Genomic DNA, 21,166 nt, shown 5'->3' on the forward strand with positions numbered 1-21,166 from the left:
CAGATATCTGAGAGCATCGGGCAAGTGGATCTTGAAATCTCTGCTGTGGAGCAGGTACACAAATCCATTTAATTACTATTTTTTCTGAATGCAAAAGAGGGGGGGGGGGGGGGACTAATTCCCTCTATCTTAGTCGTTCAATACAGTTTCCTCTTGTCTTCAACATTTTTTTCATGCGTTCAGGTGAAAGAAGCCGCTGAGCGCTGCCTCCGGAAGAAGCAGCTGTACAGTCGGCTCGTTAGCAGCTGTGTGGCCATCGTCTCCAGTTTGAGCTCAGCGGTCCAGAGACGGGACTGCGTCCTCACTGAGCTGGAGAAGGAAGAGCAGCTGACCAATGAGATCAGAGAACTGCTCCACAAGCAGATCTGCATCCTGCTCCACAAACTAAGGTCCGACACACACTTCAGGGTTATTTCTGAATTACTATTCCGTCGTGTTAAAAGCACCTTAATGCTGCGCTGAAATCCAAGATTTTCTTTATCTGAAGTGTTTTTACTACAAAAATGACAGCGTCACTCTGCTTATGTTCCTGCAGTTTTTACCAGAGACACTTTTTAACATCACAGATCTGTCTCACCTTGTTCCCTAATCCCTCCTCCTCCTCCAGCTCTCTGAAGGAGATTCACACTCAGCTGCTGGCGGATTTTCAGGACAAGAGTGAAGCCATCAAGCTCACCACTAAATGCATCATGCGTCCTCTCAACACCTCAAGCTCCCAGCTCCCTGCCGGTCAATACAAGCTCAACTATGTGAGCTATGACCAGTGGCTGTCCCACTGCGAGGACCTGAGGCTCTCGGCCGATAACCTGATTAAGGACTCGTCTTCCTTCAGGCAAAACCTGCGTCTGACCCTGGTCAATGTAAGATTTTTTTCATCTGATTTTATATCAAATATTTAGGTTTAAGTAATTAATAAGTGGAGGATCATTTAGATTTTTTTACCATTTTCAACCCTCATTTGTCTAGTTTTTGCCATCATGGACATACAGTCATGTCAACGTCTGTCCATTCATCACTATGCTTGATTGTTTGCAAAAACTTTGCGTGACTATTATAGTTTAAAAATGCCCTGGAGCGCCAGCGCCGCAGCTCAGATGATGCCCTGAGAAAAAAGATCTACGAGCTGAGCAGTGTCCAGGATACACTGATCTGGGAGAGGCAGCGGGTCAGTCTTACTCAGTCTACCATCCACAGACCAAGTGTGCTTGACTTTTTGTGATGTGCACTTATTTTTCTGTGGCTCTATATAATCTCCAAGTTAAGGGATGAAATGTCTGATCGGACAAAGGATGTACAGAAAGTGGTGGGTCGGATCAGGAAGTGTGATTCCCAGCTGCACCAGGCCACCCAACGCCTGGACCTCCTCCACCAGAGACCCAGACGTGAGCTCTGCCTGGACCTGGTGAGTGTCTCGCTAACCAGTTACAGTTTAAACTCTCAGTTGTTACCTCCTGTGGATTTAGGATGGCTTTAACCTTTTTTCTGTTCCTCCTCCTTCAGCCCCTCTTCAGCCTCACACTGGAGAAACGTGACCTGGCAAACATGGCAGCTGGACTTCGCCCAATACTGAAGCGCTCTCAGTAAGTCAATTCTACCTCTCCAATGAGACCAAACTGTGTCACTTCATGTCCTTCTTTTTTTAATATTTTGATGGTAATGGGAAACCTTATTTGTAGGCAGGACCTGGAGCTCACACACAGGCGCCTGATGATTCTGGGGGACCAAATTGCCAAAAATGCTCGTACCCTGGAGGAGGAGCAGAAGTGCCAGAACCTGCATCAGAGTTTCCTCCCTGTGCTCGACAAGTCTGTGGTCTTTGCCGCTCCAGCACTTACTCCTACTTGCAGGAGAGCTTGATAGAGTGCATTCCTGCATTTTTATGTGGTGTTCCAAAATGTAATAAAATACCTCTCAGCAAAATGACGTTGGCTTGTCTAGAATCAGTATGTGCCTCTCCTACCTTGAGGCCCCTATGATTTCAGGTGGTATTGTGGTTTAGGAGCATATTCCTAAACAAGAAGACCGTGTTGGGTTTGCAGCCGGAAACAAAATAATGTAAACATTTAGGTCGATGCAAGAAAGATGCTCATGGTTGTTTTTTTTAGGCCTTTCTAAATCACAGTGATTCCAGTAGAACTTTCAGGAAATGGCTCCAATTAATAAGTGATTCAGTATTTCCCCACCACCACCTCTTCCTTCCTGGGATTGGCTGTGTAAAATGCTTTGAATATGCATTTATGCTGGGAAATCAAAATCTACAGACGGTGAAACTGAAGTGAATCCTGAAATTATAAAATATTACAAATGTTCGTGGTGGAGAATGTTTGGCTGAGTGGTGAGAGGTCCTCGGACAATAGCTATTTCTGGAGGATACCAGTCAGTACTAAAGTGTATCAGCAGTAACAGGAGTGTGAAGGCGGTGTTTTGTAGTCTTGTTCCTGGGTGTCACCTCTTTAACCGGGTCAGATTTATTGTAGCAACGGCCACTTAGCAACGCACCAGGTCCATGGAGAGTGTCTGTCTCTCTCTCTGTGTGTGTGAAGGAATGCGAGGCTACACGGGTCAATACACGGAGACAAAACGCACCGAGCTGTAATTAAAACTGACATTTATGTTTTTTATGGACATCGTCGCTTTGAGGTGAATATGGGATGCTGCAGCTCCTCCAACACCGCGGTCCGACCGCTGAGACCGGAAGAGAAAGGAGACGAGGTAGGCTCCATCTCACTGCCCACCGACTTAAGTTACCGACTTAATTTAGTTAAAACTGTGGCGAGTTACTTTTCAAAGTGCTGCAGCATCATCAACTGTGTCTGAGAAACATATTGCAGTCGGATACAGTTAGCACTTGATGTTGACGTGAAGGGCCGTTATAGGTGTTACGCCGAAATCTGTGTGTCAGTCAATTGTGTGACCCCGAGAGGACTAAATATTGTCAAGTGTTAAAAACAATGGCGGACGAATCCGGTCCTTTCATGGGTACTTTACCAAAGTGAAAGTAGCAAATCACAGAGTACAAAAATTAACTTTATTATAAGTAAAACTCCTGCATATTATGAGCAAAATGTACTTAAAGTATCACAAGTAAAAGTGCTCATTGTGCAGACACTATGAAGTCCAGTCCCTTAATTGTTGTACCTTATAATCATATATTATATATAATTAAATTTTTTTAGAGAATAATTGATTTATTGATTCATGTTAAGCATTATATTTGTAATGCATACGTTTGAAGTTATACCCTTTAAAACCTCTTAAACCGTTCATCTATTAAAAAACAGTATACCGTCATATATGTTTCTTATTCATTATCTACGTATTTCTGTTGCATCTCTGAATTTGCACCTTGCTTGACATGTTTATGTACATTCAAAATGCCACTTCAGTAAAAGTACAGAAATATTAAATGCAAAATGTTCCAGATATTTTAGACTTACTTCTACTGTTGGGTAGTTTAATCTGTATCAATTGCATCATATAAGATACGGTAAAATAATACACTATCACTGTACCTAGTTTCAAACTCTGAGATGATGTTGGTGCTACCTGCTGTGTATCATTATTGTTCCCGAGCTACTGTGTTCATGACAATGCGTAAACACACAGATGCCACCATAACAACATCATGTCTGTGATATCATTCAGAATGGGGCTGGGGGATTTTTCTGCATTTCATACCGTGTCTGTGTGCTGTCAGGATGAAGCAGGAAGTAAAGTGGATGTGGATGTTCGAGGAGACTCGGCCGTGTCGAAGGGCACCACAGACAGTGGCGTGGTGATGGACAACAGAGACATCCCTGTGCTGCCTGGAGCGGTGCCCACAAAACTCCCTCCTCTAACATCTGAGTGTGTGAGAGAAAGCGATGCGGACAGAATTACACAAGATGGTGAGTGAGCTGAACAAAACGCACAGTGTCCCGCTGAAGAGAAGTTCCAAGAGCAAAAACCTTAAGTGTTTTTTTTTTAAATTTTGTTCTGTCAGGAATGCTACAGCAGGCGAGCACACTGCAGGAGCGACCAAGGTCCAGTGAGATCCTGGAGGAGCTGCTGAACCAAGGCATCATACCAGTGGGACAGACCAGAGAGAGGAGCAGCATGGCTGGAGAGGCCGATAGCATCATGGTGAGTACCTGGTGCACACTGGTCATCCTTCTACAGCTGAATCGAACGCAACAATATCAATACGGAGATGTTATACAACGTTTTTGTACATGGTCTTAAAAGCTGCGTTACGTTTCTGTGAGCAGATCTAACTGTTCTATCTGAGCATAAAGAAAAAAGGATGCCTCTACTTTAGTGTTAGTTTTGTGTGTAAATATATTTCAAAAGCACCCACAGTCATCTGCCATAAAACTATTGATATCTAGGTTATTCTTTCAAGAATATTGTGATGTTCAATTTTGTCGCAATTGTCTCAGTTAACACAAAGTTGTTTCAAGTTGTTCCAGATCTGATGTGACCACCCAATCTTACTATACATTAAGAAATATAAAGCTCATTGTCTACTAAGATTTAAATGTATGAATGACAAATAGTTGGTTCTCAGACAACAACAAACTATGAAAGATAATCAATGGTGGGTTAAAGGAGTGGCTAGTGGGGATTTTGGTACAGCCTGATCACCCTACAGACCTTTCTCACAACGGACAGTTTGACATTTCATAGTAAGAAAAACACAGGTGAAACAAATATAACGATGTTAACGATGGCTCAGTTCAATCAAGTGTCCCGGTTGAGAGTTTAAATGTCCCAACAGGCCATTCCAGTAAGCCAGCATGCACAAAATCCGGGCCCTGTACGAGCACATCTTGCAGCTGATATAACGATATTAACTACACCTGTGCCTATCCTGCTAAGACATGCCAACATGTCCACAACACTTATTGCTGCCCTGGAAGAATACGCTCCTAAAAATATATTAGAAAGTTTACAACAAAGTAGTTAAGTGGATTTTCATTCAGGATGTTGATTATTTGAGTTGCCAACTTATCTTTCACACTGGTAGGTGAGGTCAGTCAGGTTAAGTGGAAGGGCATTAATTCATCTGTAATATTAAGATCGTTTGTTCTCTGTCTCCCCATGCTCTGTGTGTGTGTGTGTGTGTGTGTGTGTGTGTGTGTGTGTGTGTGTGTGTGTGTGTGTGTGTGTGTGTGTGTGTCAGCTGGATGACAGGGAGGTGGTCAGGCGAAAGTCGCCCGCCAGACTGGAGTCCCTGACGGTCAAGAAGGTGCAAAGTGTCCCCAGCGTAGAAGACATTGAGGAGAAGATACGACTTGCTGAGGAGAGACCCAAGGTACAGTTTGTGTGTGTCATCACGTACCTGTGCTCGTTCTCTCACAGTTTATCTCCTTGTTTTGTCTCCCCCACACTAATTTGCTCCCTCCATTGTCTCCCAGTTAAGGGAAGATGAACTCAAGATGCATTTGAGGATCAAGTCGGCCCATGTTCGGGGCCCCGCTCCCACCTCCAACACCGAGGAGGACCAGGACACAGGCGTCACTCCTGTGGAGCCGCTACAGTTACCTCCCACCCCCAACCCCCTCGATCCACAGCCCCACAGCCAGATAACACGCGAGGAGGCCGAGGGCGGAGAGTGGGGGAGAGAGGCTGACAGAGACGGCAGAGAGGGAATGGGTAAAACAGACAAGAGAGAAGGGAGGAGAGCGAAGGGAGGAGAAAGTGCAGAGAGGGGTAGTGAGGACGGTGACGGGAAAGGTGAGGAGACCCAGGTGGAGGAGCTCAAGGAGGATAATCTCCTCACAGCCTCTGAGGAGCTGGACAGCGATTCTAGCTTTCAACATGCAGAGGACAAAGAGGAAATGTTTTAATTCATTACAAAAATGAGCCATGAATCAGAAGAGAGACAAAAGACAGAGGAGAGGGAGCCAATAATGATTCCTTTTGCACAAAGGTTGAAACTTATCAAAAGAAAGATGTATACAGTATATTGCATTAGAAGAAATGAACTTGAATTAAGATGTAATTGGCCCCATGGATGAAACTACACTAACGTGGAAGTGAATTGTTTGTGTTTTCATGAAAAAGCACAACCTCTACTGCAGGGAAGTGCATTGTAGCTCAGAAATAACCACAAAGGAATATGAGGGTTTTCTTTCCAAAGTGATATAATTTACCTCAGGGAAGGCTTTAATAAATATGAAAAAAGACTCCTTGCCAACGTACAAAATAAATTTAAATGAGATTTTAGTTTTGCATTTAATTGTAAAATGTGATATCGTTGACTCTCTTTTTGCATGTGAAGGTTGTACCTGTTCTGTTGGACATAAGATGGCGCTGTTTCAGTGGGTTAGAGTTGTATCACAGCTCCCTGTAGTCATGCACCTCATCTATAAAATGAATTATCAGTCGGAGGTTTTGGCAACATGTGGCGTAAAGATGTGTAAAGTGAAGTTGTTATTGATGAATAAAGTTTTATGTATTCAATGTTTATGAATGTGTGTGTCTACAACTTAATGAAAGTAGCGCATTAACCATTTTAACTTTTATATACATTATTCAGAGAGGTTGAGGGGTGTTGAGCATGGCCTTGGTGTGACTGAGCTGTGGGTATTCAGCTATTCCAGTGACCTCTGACCTTTCCAGCCAAATGGATAACAAGCACAAAGTTACAGTTTCTGCTCTCCAGCTCTACAGCCTTTGTCTTGCGTTAAAAAAAAAATGGGGGACAGCTATAAGATTATAAAAGAATGTTTATGGGGATTATTGCAGACACATAATTGCTGCACATGTGACACTAGTGTTTCTGAAGATTATTGGAAATGAAGTATTATTAAAGCTTTCAATGGGCCCACAGCCTGTTATTGTAGCATTCTGACTCGTCAGCAAGCTGCACATGAACAGAAAACAACAATTGGACGCAACTTGACCGGATCCCCATTGTTGAGCCTGGGAAACTCGATACTGGTCCCCTTTTTTTCAGGACTCCACTCGGACTTTAAAGCGCGTGCGGCTGCATGAATAAAATAGTGAGAGAACAGAGACACCGCAGAAAGACGCTCTATCGGGTTGCATTTCTTTGTGGTGTGGAGTCCTGCGGCGGCGATTCACCTTCAGAAAGATGTGACAGTTATGCTTGTTTCTTTAACAATACAGATTTTGGTTGAGGTTTCCATTATCAACCCGCATGGAGATAATTAATCTGCCAAACATTTCTGAGCAGACAATGTCAAAACACATATAGTCTATACAGGTGATTGCTCGTCAGTGTCCACACGTGGGCTTTGAGTCACGTGACCTTTTATATCGGCAATACAAGATTTAACAATAAACCTCTATTTTTTTCCCAAAGCAAATATGATGCGCAAAATGTGTCAACTCACGGCGTTACATGGTTGCATTGGATATATGTTGGCCAAACAGCGCGCTCACAGAAGCGGAGCTGCCATGAATGATTAACAGCAGAGTGTCCTCTCACATTACTGGGTGAGTGATCCGATGATCCATCCAGCAGCGAACCAGAGGAGGCCGAGCTTCACAACCTATTTGAATCATTGATGTTCAGAGACTCTTGATTGAATTGATATCTGACTTGATTCTCTCCCAGTAGCCTAATGACATGTCTTTCTCTTTTATGGTGCTTGAGATTTAATTATTAAAATGTGATCACCATCTTTTAAAGATAGCAAGGGTCTATTCGGCAGATGTTTTTCTTCTCAAGCACCATAAAAGAGAAAGACATGTCAACCCAATTTATTCAAATATAGCGTCAAATCATAACAGAAGTTATATCGAGACACTTTTAGCTGTAAGATGTTTTAGGACAACATGTTGTAGGTTCATTAGGTCGATTACATTACGACCTCATAGTGAGCCATTAAAAACAGAAAATGTTTGTATGAAAACCCATACGTTTCAGCGCACGTGGCTGTCTGCGTGGCCTCTACTATTTTGTTTAATTTCCCCATATGCATTTCCTGAAAGTCCCTGCTCCTCTCTATGTCCCCAACATATCATCAGTGTAATACGGGGGGTTTTTTTGGCCCCTGGTGGACGTGATTCTAGTGGAGGATCTTTTTTTTGTGAGGGAGCTCCAGTGTTTCACGCTGCAGGTTTCCCAGCCAGCTGTTTGTGCGCGCTGGTGGGCGGCGCGGTGATGGACTGAAAGTTGGGTGGAGTTAGAAGCAGTGCATTTAGGAATGGGTCCCAAACCTATTTAGTTAGACAGCAGAGTTACCAAGAAGAGCTGGAAACACCTGATGGTCTCTGTGGGACAATCCGCTCCATATAACTCTCCTCTTAACTGTCGGAAGATACATCTACCTCCAGACTTCATTTTTGTCGAGTTTTTGTTGTGTTTTCTCTTCTGAAAAACTTACAGAGCCGGCTGATCTCTCTTTCTCTCTCTCTTCTTCCAAAGAATTACTGATAAGGAGACATTGCACTATTCTTTTTAAAATTGTTCCTATTTATTGTATTTTGCACTAACGATGCACACCACGCAGAAGGACACGACCTATACGAAGATTTTTGTCGGGGGTCTTCCCTACCACACCACGGATTCAAGTCTCAGGAAATATTTTGAGGTGTTTGGTGAGATTGAAGAAGCGGTGGTCATTACCGACAGACAGACCGGCAAGTCTAGGGGTTATGGATTCGTAAGTATTGCCACAACCACAAAAAAGAACCACAACATGCTATCAGTTTTAAACAGCTTTGAAAACTAACTTTTACGCATGTGGGAAAAACCTGCCATGACGCGTCTCTCTTAAAGTGCGCAGCTGTTGTTTTATGTCACAACATCATGACTAACATTAATTTAACTGCAGTCATGGGGTGTTGGTGTTTTGATAATAAGTCCCTGCTTAAATTCGTCATTGGCTTCTGTTGCAATCTTGCACCCACCGACTTGTTGCGCTTTGGTATATGCGCCTTCCCTGGCACGTTTGAAAGTGAGCTGCTCTCAAACGGACAGCTCTGGTGGGCTGAGAAAAACCTCACGGTGATGTCTTGATATTACAGAGTGGGATTCTGACACTGTCACATCTAAAAGGAAAGTATTTGACACCACTTGGCTTCGGACCTGACAGACAAAAACGCATTTCAGACATAAAGCAACCAGCAGTGCAATGCTACTCAGCAGTATTGGTTCAAAACACGTGTTTTTTAGTGAATTAATGTAGACCAGCTGCTTATATACATGTAACAGGGCTGTCTAAAGAGGGATCTAGACACCAAACTATATTTGGCATTTTCAGAGACCATTTCATATATGTTTGAAGTAGCTTTGGCACATATTACCAGTAGAGGTAAAGTTGCACAGTCACCCTTGATATGCACAAATATCCATCTATGTAGAAACTCACATTTCTCTGTAAATACTGATATGTATTTACTCCAGCGTTTACTTAAATTCTCTCTTTAGTGTTGTATAGTATCACCATATTTATGCATTATTCGTCCCCTTTTTCTGTATTTTCTCATGGGAAATGCTTTCGTCCAGGTCAGTGAGATACACCTCAATTGTTAAAAGAGTGTAAAAAAGAAGAAAGATGTCGGCTATAGTGAAGCACTGAGAGGAGCAATAAAGTCTGTAATGGGAGTGATAAGGGAGCCATGTTCAGTCAGTCCTCACAGCCTGGCTCCCAATCACTGCTGATAGTTTCAACACATGAGAGTGATGGATATGTGTGTGTGTGCTGCCAAACACTTGTTGCTGTTAATGATGGCCTCATGGGCAGAGATACACTCAGACGACTAACATGCATACACACACCTTGTCTTAACTATGTGCTCTAAAGCCAACCAGCAGGAAATGGAAACAACTGACACACCAATTTCAGCTTTCCACATCGTTCTCATGCTTTTACTCCTCTGGCAGGTGACGATGTCGGACCGCTCGGCTGCAGACCGGGCCTGTAAGGACCCCAACCCAATCATTGACGGCAGGAAGGCCAACGTCAACCTGGCCTACCTGGGGGCCAAGCCTCGGGTGATGCAGCAAGGTAAAGACGATCAAATCAGAATCAAAACAAAAACATATATCAATTTCATCTCCTCAACAAGAACACAGAAATATGTGTTTGCTCACTACCAAAATTTGCAGTTAGACATGTGCAGATGTGTTTGTTAAAGAACAGATTTTCAAGATTAATAAATCAACCACCATGTTTAATCAACACAGCAAGTGTATTTGTCCTCACAGTGTTCTGAGTTTCACCTCAGGGTTTGTTTGTTTTTCATGAAAGCTGTCTGGATTTCTTTTTTAACATTATTTCCTCTGTTTTGCAGGCTTTACCTTTGGTGTTCCCCAAATTCACCCTGCGTTCATCCAAAGGCCTTATGGGTAAGTACTGAGAAGCCTACATGTATTTTAGAGGAATGTTGGGATGTACACATTGCATTGAATCATTTAAACATGTTTTAATTATTTTCTCAGTTTAATGTGTGATAATTGATACTATCAGTATGATTTTATTTTGTTTATCCTTTTACCTTTTTTTCTCCCCAAACAATAATAAGAGGTGGACAATAAGTTGAATGTCATTTTTTTCATTTGTCACCAAACAAACAGCCAGTCAAACTGCCTTTTCTAGGTTTGCCTGTTTGTAAAAGTGTGTGTGTGTGTGTGTGTGTGTGTGTGTGTGTGTGTATCTGTGCGTGCTTGTGTGTGTGCGAGCGCAAGCTTGTGTTTGTCCGTGTGTGTGTCCGTGTGTGTGTGCGTGCTGAGTGGACAATGATGGAAACTTTCAGCCTGACTCAATGTTATCTATCTTTCTCTGGTCCGACAGGCTCGCTCTCGGTTAAGCTAAGTGTGCTGGTTTGTGACATAATCACAGATCAGAGAGGGGAAATACCTGTAGACTCAAACACACAAACAAGCTCTCAACATGGTGATTATAGATGCATGTATGTGGGTTTTGACCTGTTTTTCATTTTATTTGAATAGAACTTAGAGCTTTGTGTGCGGTTATGACGTGGTGTTGTTAGCTAAATCGTGTGCTTTCTCACTTTAATGACCAAAAAAAAAGCTTTGGGGTGTCTTTTTACTTTTTTGTGGACGCGTGTTAACTTTGCCAAGGAAGAGCAAAGTTTTTGTTGTTTTCATTTATTTACTTTTGCTTTAGCTTGTGGTTGACCTATTTTGTTTAACAGGATGTGCTGTTTCATGTGTTTTCTGGCTGTCTTGTTGGAGTGAGTGGTGAAGTTTCTGTGTGTTTTCTTGTTCTTTTTTCCACCCAAATCATCTCCTTACTTCCATTTCTCACACGATTTCCCCAAAATAACAAAACCCATCACTGCTTGTGTGTGCTAATAGCATCCCACTGGTGTTACTCACAGTTTCTCACACTAACAGAGCGTAGCAGCAACAAATTCCCTATGAAAGTGTCTCTTTCTGCCATATTACTGCTGGTCCACTCTGTCAACTCTCTCGTCTTCCTTCCTGTCTCCACATATCTTTGTCTTTGCTCATCTCTACACTACATAGACTTTTGGTCACATAGCACCATTTACCATCACAACCACGAAAGTGGATGTCTTTATGAATGAATGGCAACAGTTAGGCTGTAGTCATACCAATATGTGTAATCATGCGTGTCCATGTCTGGTAGCATTGGTACATATGAGTATATGCTCTTATTGTGTTTGTGTCTTTGTCCTCTCAGTCCCAAAGTCTCCAGTGTGACACAAACAAATGTCTCTCTCTCACTCCCTCTCTCTCTCTCTCTCTCTCTCTCTCGCTCTCTCTCTCTCTCTCTTTCCCTCTCCCTCTCTGTCTGTCTGTCTCTCTCTCGTTAAGGAAAACAAGCACATCCATTGTGTCACACAAAGCCCCGAATGCTGACGCTGCAGTCGCATGAAGCTCTGTGTTGTGTGTGTGTTGGGGGGGGGGGGGGGGGGGGGTCCATCTCTCTCTGTCAAGTAAGAGCAGAGCAGGGGCCATTTAGACATGGCCAGAGTGGGTGTTTTAGGGGCCACATTAATGTACAGCCTTTCCATGTGCACATTCCTTAACCGTCTGATTTGAACCAGAACCAATCTGTCAGTTTGTCTTTCACAATGTCATAAGTTGAACCAAGTAGGTACATCTCATAAAATAGAGAAAGTGAAGGCCATCATGTTCCTAATCAGGCACAACACAAATCAGGCAAAGGCGAAGGTATATAATGTGTCTAAAAGATTTGAACTGTAAGAAGATATGGCGCTAACAGCTCATTGTTTCTAATCGCCCTCTCACATCCTCGAACTGCTCAGACACTAAAACAGCCGGAGAGCAGGTTTCAAACTTAGCATCTTCATGTCAGGATTTTAAATTGAAAACGTTTTCTGCCTTGACATAACTGTCTTGGTGTCTGATCCAAGTAGCTTTCTATGTGTGGACTATGACTAACGCCTGGACACCAGGACAATCTGCACCATGCAGTCATAATATCAAAAGTCCAATGAGCAACTCTGTTGAAGCAGGACAGGTGTGTACTGCCAACCTCTCACACTTTCACGACACAAACACACACAACCTCTGAGCACAAACACATACACACCTCACAAACATTAGATACCCTCAGTAGACCTTACACACGAAGCCAAAGAGCCATTATTTAGCCTTGAACTTTAATGACCACTGGGTTGCTGGAACACTGCATTCCTGTAAAGACACACACACTATAGCTAGCAATATGGCGTCACAAAACACTGTATTTTTTATACTTATTGCCTCGACTGCAGTAGTAGTTAGTTAAACAAAATATAAAAAAGTAGATGCATCCTTTTGCAAAGTACTTTGAACCTTATCAATAATCCTCACAGTTTAAGTTGATTTGTGTGGAACAGATAACACATAACTGTTTGAATAACTTAAGGTATAATGTTCTCATATTATAACTAGTTGAGTTGTCATGTGACAGAGTATGTGTATTCATGAGAGTTGCAGTGTGTACATGGTGTTTGACCAAATAGGCTAAAATTAGCTTTTTATTACATATTAGACAACGGCCCCTTTAGTGTGTCATTCACATCTAGTATGAAGAGCTTCCTCATGTCTGCCGGTTGTTAATAATTCAGTGATTTGACTTTGACTTCAGATAATAGGCAGGAAATGTCTCTCCACTGTTTTGTGAGGGGGTTTTAGAGATGACTTCCTCTAAAATTATCCTGGAAACCTGCCTCACCCTGCTGAGTTTCATTAGTGCTAGTTTCAAAAGAGAGATTTAGTGTCACATGATGATAAAATGCTGTTTCTGAGGATTTCGAGTGAGAGTCAGAGTAACTCTGGAGAAAAAACGTTAATCTTTTCAATGCTGACATTGTGTTTCTGGCCTTCAAAAACAGTTCTAACCTGTGTATGTGTTTAACACTGACCTTTGGCCTTTACTGACGACCACACTAAACCTCTACATACACACTTAGTTTCAGTTAATTCCCTCCCTTTTCTTTTTTGTGTGTCTCTTCAGTTGAGTGATTGTGCAGTGCCAGTGTTGTAGTCAGTGTAGTCAATGGACTATTTTTTACATATTTCTTCCTCTCTGACGCCTTGCTGTTGTTTTGTTTTTCCTGTTTTTCTCCTGGCCCACTGTTTTCGGTTGAGATGTGGATTGGATTGGATAATGGAGTGCTCACAATAGGGTTGCCACGATAGATCCTGCCTTTCAACCTTTAACATTTTCTGCACCTCCTTTCTTTTTTTCCCCAATCCAGACTCAAAAACGTTGACCACCTGATGTTCATTTATGCAGACTCGACTGATTATATTATCCTTGATCTTCTCTCAACAGATTTTTGAGCCACTACAGTCACATAGCTGTTGTAGCTTTGTGCAACAAATATCAAATTGTTTCTGTCAAGCCTTATGCCTCTCATCCATTTGAATTAAAGTGAGAATGAATATGACTCTACTTTTATCTGTAAAGTGGAGGGGGATGGGGGCTGTTGTTCAGGACATCAAAGACTGAATTTTGAATTCCACCTAGAGTCAAAAGTTGATGGTTCACTTTTCATTCGTATGAATCTCAAAGCTCCCCTCACACTTGTTGCCCGCCTTAGTTTCCAGACCTTATAGAGTCTGGGGGAGGGGGTTTAAGGCTATGTCATGAAGAGCAGAATGTGCTCATTGTTCATAATTGTTTATTTAATCGAAACATCCCTCTGGGTGTGAAGCCTAGTCCCGGCTCCCCCTGCTGCCTCCCCGGCTCTTTGTCCAGACACAGAGGGGGAAATGGCCAGCAGCATCCCTTTTTGAAAACTGTCCAGCTGTCAAAGTGGCAGTGACATTTTCACAATGCCTCCCTGGGCTCATCTCCTCTGTCCGCACCCCCACCCCCGGCACTGTAAGCCTCCCTCTCCTCCCCACCCATTAGCCCTCCAGCAGGCAGGGGGACGGCACCACAGCCAAATCCACATGTGACAGACAAACCAGCTGTGGGTTTCAGATCCCAAACTTCTTCTTTCTTTTTCTTTTCATCTCACCTCCCTCTCTGCCTCCACAACCACAAACTCAAAACTGACCAAAACCAGAAATATGAAACCTGTTCCCATGTTGTATCCAATAAAGACAGCATCACCTCCTCCAAATACAATGGGATTTTTCAGTCAATTCGAGTGCCCTTAAACACCTCTGGGTGTTCAAAGTTTTATTCACCTTCCAGTCTTCTTTTCACAGAGAGATTTCTATTTTGGCAACCCTATATTGTTCTAATCCCTACTAGCAGGCATTTCCTTGGTGTTCTTGACTGGTGGATTGGACTGGGGCTCAGTGGTGGGTGGTGGGCGGGCGCTTGGCCGCAGTGTGATGGAGTTGGGTTTGGGTTTTAGGGTGGGTGCTGTTATTCACAGAATGGCTGAATCAAACTAACCTGTCGTATGTGTGTTTATTTCACAGCCTACCGGCCCACTATATGTACCCTCAGGCCTTCGTTCAGCCTAGTGTGGTCATCCCTCATATGCAACCTACAGCTGCTGCACCCACCACTGCCTCCTCCCCCTACATCGACTACACCGGAGCTGCCTACGCGCAGTATTCTGCAGCTGCAGCCAGCGCTGCCGCCGCCGCTGCATATGAGCAGTATCCGTACGCCGCATCCCCTGCCGCTGCAGGCTACATGGCCACTGCCGGGTACGGCTACGCAGTCCAGCAGCCGTTAGCCGCAGCTGCCCAAGGCTCAGCTGCCGCTGCAGCCGCAGCCTTTGGTCAGTACCAGCCTCAGCAGCTGCAAGCTGACCGCATGCAATAGCAGCCACTGCAACCACTGGACATGCAGAGAGAGGAGGCCCGCCCACGGCCACATCTGATTGGTCACGAGAAGGAGCAGCGACGGAAAAGGAAAAGGGAGTGGCCTTAAGGGTGGTCGTGTCAGCGACTTAGAGGCAGAGTAGCTTTGAAAAGGTGATGATGATGATGATGGTGGTGATGATGGTGGTGGTAGTGATGATGATGGTGAGGTGGAAACTTTTTACAGTAACTTTCCAACTTGCTGTGCTTCAACCAAAAAACAAGAAAATGAAAAAAAGTCGCAGAACAAATAATGAAAAGTGATTTACTATTATAGTTGTTGTTATTACTATTATTATCATTACTATTATCATTGTGGTAGAGTACTTATTTCTAGAGAAAGAAAGCAGGAACTAATCCCTGAGGTTGGTATAGGTGTTAAACTAAGCCTTTAAGTCCTATTGCTGTCTTTAACGTTAGTTTAGGAAACTGTTCTCTTTTTTTTCACTTGTGGTTTTTCACAAGTGTTTTCAGTTATTTGATGCCCTCATAACATTTATATTTATTATTGTTATTATTACACATTGGGGGCTTTTCTTGCTCTTTTTGTCCTTTCAAGTGCATTTTTTTCTGATAATCAGGGAAATGGAACCGTTTCCAACGTGTTAGCTATTACTATGTGACCTCTGTCAGGAAGTCGTAACTCGTCGTCTCACACATATTTGAAGAACTACCTTTTATCTTCCTGATGCTGAATGTCCCTTTTTTTACTCTGTGCCTCGACCTCTTGACCTATGCAAAGCAAACAAATCACCAAGAGATAAAAAAAAAACTAAGAAAAGCAACAAAAAACTGAAAATGTCATCAACTCTGTCTTGATTCTTGGACTAAAGGGGGACTTGGCAAACAAAACAAACGCACTGACAAAAGGAGAGAGGTTGAAAATGGCTCCAGACAATGAGAAACACCAAATCAGTCGCTTTTCCACATGTTTCACTCACACGTACACAGACACATGCATCCAGAGTTGCACACATAGCAGTCAAAGACAAAGGCCGCACAGTTGTGTTTCTCTCTGGCTCTGGGATGGAGAGAAAGAAAAGGAGAAAGAAAGAGGGAGAGAGCAGCTGCTGGTGGGGGTGGACAGAGCCGCTCCAGCGCCACACAGACGGATCCCTCTGGAAAGAACGCATCACTTGTGCTGGTTTGTTGAGCTGTCACATTTTAATCCCTGGCTGGGCCCATTTGGGAACCAACTTTACACCCCTCCACCCAACACAGAGCCCCACAGCAGAGCCACCCCCACCCCCCAGCCATGCAGCCCTGCAGCTGTCAGCACTTCCACCTCTGTGCTGCTGTAGTCTGGTGTCAGGTACACACTCACACACACACACACTATCACCAAAGCCACCCCAACAACTGGTCTGCCTCGTGTCTGTCAAGATCACCATGTGGGGTGGAGAGGACGGGGGTTTGACTGTTTGACGTTATGTTGGTCTTTGTGCCTTACATTTTTACTGCTATTTAAGAGAAAAAAAAACTGAAAAAAGAGAGAAATCTACTATTTAAGATATTTATTTTTGAGGGTTGACTATGTTGACACTCTGAGAGTAGAGACTTAGTTGTGGTACTGTATAAATAATATTATTATGTACTCATCTCAAGGCATATATAAGTTATTGATTAGTGTAGTTATATTATTATAATTATTATTAACATACTCAACCAAAAATGTCATTGTAGGAGTTATTTAAGATACTGTTATGTGCACTGTACTTTTATTTTTTATCTTTTCGATTCTTTAGAACATGACGTTAAATATTAGCCTAATGCCTTTTGTAGGGAAGAAGCTTTATTTAAATGCAGGCCTGTTTGCGTGCAGATTGTACTCTGCCTCTTCTGTGTTTAGATGAGAGGAAAGAAATAATAATTTTCACAAAAAAACAAGCGGAAATGCTGCTTTCTCCACTAGAATGTATAGTCGTCGTCAAGGTTTCAGTAGCTGTGCTTCTTTTGCTTAATATTCATCAGATGGGCTATTTTACACTGTTGGGAATTTTTATACTTGAACTATTTCTTACAAGGGAAATATGAAAAATAAATGACAAAAAAACTTTTTAAGGAAGCTTTTCATTGTCACTGGATGAAGGCATGTAAAGTGTTTCTCTTTAAATGCAAAGGTCCTGTTGATATTAAAACATTTACTTCAGAATTTCAACACCATTTACTTAAAATTGGAATAAAATGTTCTATATTTAAAAAGCTTGGTGACATTTCTTTCCATTAAGAGTGCAATTAAACTGAGGTTTCAGGAGCTGTTTGATCTTTTCCTGGACACATTCATGTGATCTTTCTGCATATGTGGCCTTTTATCCTTCTATACATACAAATATAATTCACATTTCCTCTGTGCCTGCTATGTATGGAGGTGTTCAATATTAAATAAACACAAAATACATTGTGTAATTAAGTAAACCAAGGAAAAGAAAAATTACTCAAAATGATTCGAACCTAGCTCATTATTATGAAACGTTATTTCATCATTCCTATTTTCATAATTACAGATTTCATTTGATGTCATTTTTACTTCATTACAGACATTTTAATATCAAAACACCCCCCACCCCAAGAGACAGAGACTGCCTCTCCCTTAATTTAGCTTATCAAGGCCTTCGATCAAGGCTGCTAATGCTAACTATCTAGCGTAGTTGTGAGCTTTGATTATTACTCTGCGTCAAAGTGGAGCTAACACTGTCTCCTCACTTTGCAGTGAGAATCCAAGCTCACAACCCAGTCTAGCTAATGTTAGTTAGCCAGCCAGGTGGGTTGCATGAGCAGCCAAAAACTCTACAAAAGTAGAGTTTAGTTATTGTCCCAGTGTACTTTGTGTATTTATAGCATTTGACTGTAAGATCTACTTCTGCATTATTGTTGCTCGAGCTAGCCAGAGCTAACTGGCTAAATCAGGTAGCATTTGTTGAGCTTGGCAGCATAAGATCCAAGTAAAACACCACTATGATGAAAAGCAACATGAAATAAAACTTCATTGAGACAAAACCCCCATTGTGATAAAATACATTTTCTTATTAAATTATTATTAACTCACATAAAACTGTTATAAGACAATAGATAATTACTTGAGTTTTAACAATTTCTTAAATTATTTCATTTACATATTTCACACAATTTATTCATGAAATTATTTATTTATTTAATATTAAACACTTTGGGTCCCAATAGTTTCCATGTATTTGTGTGTGTGTGTGTGTTACTTCTCTGACTGCAAGGCAACAGACACATCACACATACCAGATGCTGCGCCGCTCCTCATTGTGAAACCGTCTTCTTGGGAAGACGTTATTTGAAACACTCACATTACAGTCACACCCACTGCTTACATTGATACATCTGACACATAATAAAGTCTCTCAGGAGTCAGTATATCAATGATTCATCCACTCTCTAATCAATAAGTCATGTTATAAAGAGTGCGCTGCCCTGTCTTTGCAGTCTTTTATTCGGCTCCAGGGAGTATTTTGGTCCCTGGTGAAACATGAAACTGTAGATCATGACACAGCAATGGACGCAGCAAGGCCTTTAGGGTGAAATCAGCTGTCATCATAGCATCGGACCTCATTATATAACAAAATGAAGCTGTTATTTTATTAAACTGATGATGTAGAGCTGTAAAAGAGTCCTGATGAGACTTTAGGGCACCCAAGATCAGTTTACCTGTCATTGGGAGTACTACTCTTTGAAAACAGTTAGCCTATAATGTCAGGTGCTTTCTAAAGTCAGTACGACTTTCTAATAAGACATTATTCACAACGGGTTTATAAGTAACTAGGAACTTTGCTAACGAATAGTAAATAATCTGCTAAAAGCTTTCCAGATCAATTATAGGAACCGTTAATAAGAATAATAAGAACTGTCATCGGTGTTAAAGTTACTTGTAAGCCTGTGTAACAGACTGGGAGTGTCTGGGCTCCAATACTATGTTCAGATCGTATTATTCAGACTGTAATTATGCGCAGTCGAGTGGGGAGTCTGTGATATTGGGGATTTCTAGCAGCAGTGAAAGCCTATCTCAGATACCGCTGGCTGCAAAGTCGCCATTTTGCTAAAGGCTGCTGGACTGCAGCCATAGTCGGAATATAAATAAAACCCGAAGCTAATTTTAAAAAAGTGACTACGACAACTTTTTTGTAGTTTTACTTGTGAATAAAGCACTAAAAATACATAACACAACAAAAACAGCTAAGTAAGGGGAGCCGTGTTGCCAAAGAGGCTAAGGCGGTGACCATCTTCTCTCGTTTCCTGCACAAAATGCGCGCAAAATACTCAAACAATCATTAAAAGAAAACTAATTTGAATAATTATCTGCTGCGACTTCAAGGTGAGCAGTGGCTGTAACTACCTGAAACAGATAGGCTCAATGAACACTCCTAAATAAGCATAACAGGGGATTTTCTTCCAATTCTGACGACATTGCGTGAATGCAGCGTCAGAAAAGACGCAATCATGTTGCATTATGGATAAGCGTCAGTGTTTTGGGGAATTTGGAACTTAAAAGTCGAAATATCTTGGCCTCTGCTCCACCAATTATTTACCATTTTTTAAGAAATATCTATCTCAAATCGCAGAAGCTTATGAAAGTGCAATGGGCCTACTAGATAGCTGGATAACTCCTTAAAACTTGTTTATCGTGGAGGCATTATTGTGTAGGCTACCTGTTGACCCAACGTTTGAACTCTCTCAGCATCCAGGATGTGATAGCCTACTTTGAACTACATCAGCAGATAGTATAATGCTATAATGTTTAGGAGGGGGTTCCAGGTTGGGGGGGGGTCAAGCCTTGGCCCAGTTCACTGGATGAAGACGATGATGGACTTCTCTGTTAAGTTCAGGTCTATTCCCTCCGAAGGGACCCGTGCAGACTTCGCTGCAGCGTCAACAACTCGTCTATTTTTAGCAGGGCTGTCTGAGGCTGCCATGCTGCCTGTGCGAGGTAAAAGCTCGTCCGCCCCAGAAGAGATACTGCGGCACTGAGTCACGGTGCTGGTCTCTGCTCTGCCGTGTGGCTCTCAGGTTCACCGTGTTGCTTAATTAGGACTTCCCGGAAGAGTCACGGTGCTGTGCGCAGCTGAGCGGCGCGGGGCAAGGAGGCAGGAGGAGACCGAACGACCGCGGCTACGACTCCGACAGTCACCAACTAAACATCTGTAGACATTTCGCGGACCAGAGGAGGGAGGTAAGTTGATTCTATTACTCACGAGTTCCTAACTGACTGTCACGTTGAGTTAATTGTGGTGGAGCAGAGGGAATAATGGGGTCTCCAACGTGGCAGAAATATCCAGAGTCATCTTCACCTGCGCCATGCTCTCTTCTATTTAGCACGCAGTATAAGAGCACACTGTGTTGATTTTGTGCTATTATTGTCTCCCTTTATCTCGTTTGTCTGCTGGAGTAACGGTGCGTGTTGTGGCGTGGAGCATCAGATTTGAGGGGCGGTGAAAGTCCTGTCAGCATGCCAGCAGGGTGCCATGTCATGTTTTATTATGAGGCGTCATCTTTCGACTGAGAGACTGCATGCGTGATGAGCACCTGTAATCAGCCAATATGAGTCTCAAACAGCCTATTAATGTCATGGATCATACATGCTATAGACTGTAGATGTTTTGAGTTTCAAACAATTGACAAAACTATTTTAACTAAAGATCCATTTAGTAGATTTTGAAGCTTTTGATCACATCTCCTCCATTGTTGACTCAAACTTTGGTTGAACTCAACTTTGACTTTTTAACTGAACTTTTAAGTGCTCAGAAAAAAAAACATGTATAAAGTGAAAATGAACCTATCTGCCGATGAAGGCCATGTGATATAATTTTAATGTCCAAAACCGCTACTCAATGGACCCAGGACCTACTACCAAGACTTTCACTAACATCTCATACTGATAGTATAAGAGCGTCCTGTTTCAACGGCTATACAGCTGTAGCATAA

The 21,166-nt window shown here is 42.4% G+C and overlaps 2 protein-coding genes across 2 annotated transcripts in view; both read left to right on the plus strand.

Annotated features, from left to right (window-relative positions):
* Positions 1–1,914, plus strand: part of LOC142964990 (tektin-2-like) — a 2,983-nt gene extending 1,069 nt beyond the window's left edge. The window contains exons 2-8 of the mRNA XM_076105641.1: positions 1–54; positions 184–389; positions 608–860; positions 1,058–1,165; positions 1,259–1,402; positions 1,501–1,580; positions 1,677–1,914. The exon at positions 1–54 is cut by the window's left edge and continues 72 nt beyond it. Coding sequence (XP_075961756.1) covers positions 1–54; positions 184–389; positions 608–860; positions 1,058–1,165; positions 1,259–1,402; positions 1,501–1,580; positions 1,677–1,857 — 1,026 coding nt within the window. The 3' untranslated portion in view covers positions 1,858–1,914. The remainder of the gene's footprint in view (positions 55–183; positions 390–607; positions 861–1,057; positions 1,166–1,258; positions 1,403–1,500; positions 1,581–1,676) is intronic.
* A 6,296-nt stretch (positions 1,915–8,210) lies between these two features.
* Positions 8,211–17,530, plus strand: rbm24a (RNA binding motif protein 24a). Its single transcript, XM_076105871.1, has 4 exons — positions 8,211–8,615; positions 9,839–9,962; positions 10,249–10,303; positions 14,834–17,530. The coding sequence occupies exons 1-4, from the start codon at positions 8,448–8,450 to the stop codon at positions 15,183–15,185; spliced, it is 699 nt and encodes a 232-aa protein (XP_075961986.1). The 5' UTR covers positions 8,211–8,447; the 3' UTR covers positions 15,186–17,530.
* The last annotated feature ends 3,636 nt before the right edge of the window (positions 17,531–21,166 follow it).

This window comes from Anarhichas minor, unplaced genomic scaffold (assembly GCF_050575085.1).
Source record: "Anarhichas minor isolate MPS153535 unplaced genomic scaffold, ASM5057508v1 ptg000033l, whole genome shotgun sequence".
Lineage (NCBI taxonomy): Eukaryota > Metazoa > Chordata > Actinopteri > Perciformes > Anarhichadidae > Anarhichas > Anarhichas minor.

Excerpts from the sequence above, each read along its gene's own strand:
- rbm24a (XM_076105871.1), top strand. The coding sequence starts at position 8,448 with ATGCACACCACGCAGAAGGACACGACCTATACGAAGATTTTTGTCGGG. Across the intron at positions 8,616-9,838 it reads AGTCTAGGGGTTATGGATTC|GTGACGATGTCGGACCGCTC; the intron begins GTAAGTATTGCC and ends CTCCTCTGGCAG. Across the intron at positions 9,963-10,248 it reads GCCTCGGGTGATGCAGCAAG|GCTTTACCTTTGGTGTTCCC; the intron begins GTAAAGACGATC and ends TCTGTTTTGCAG.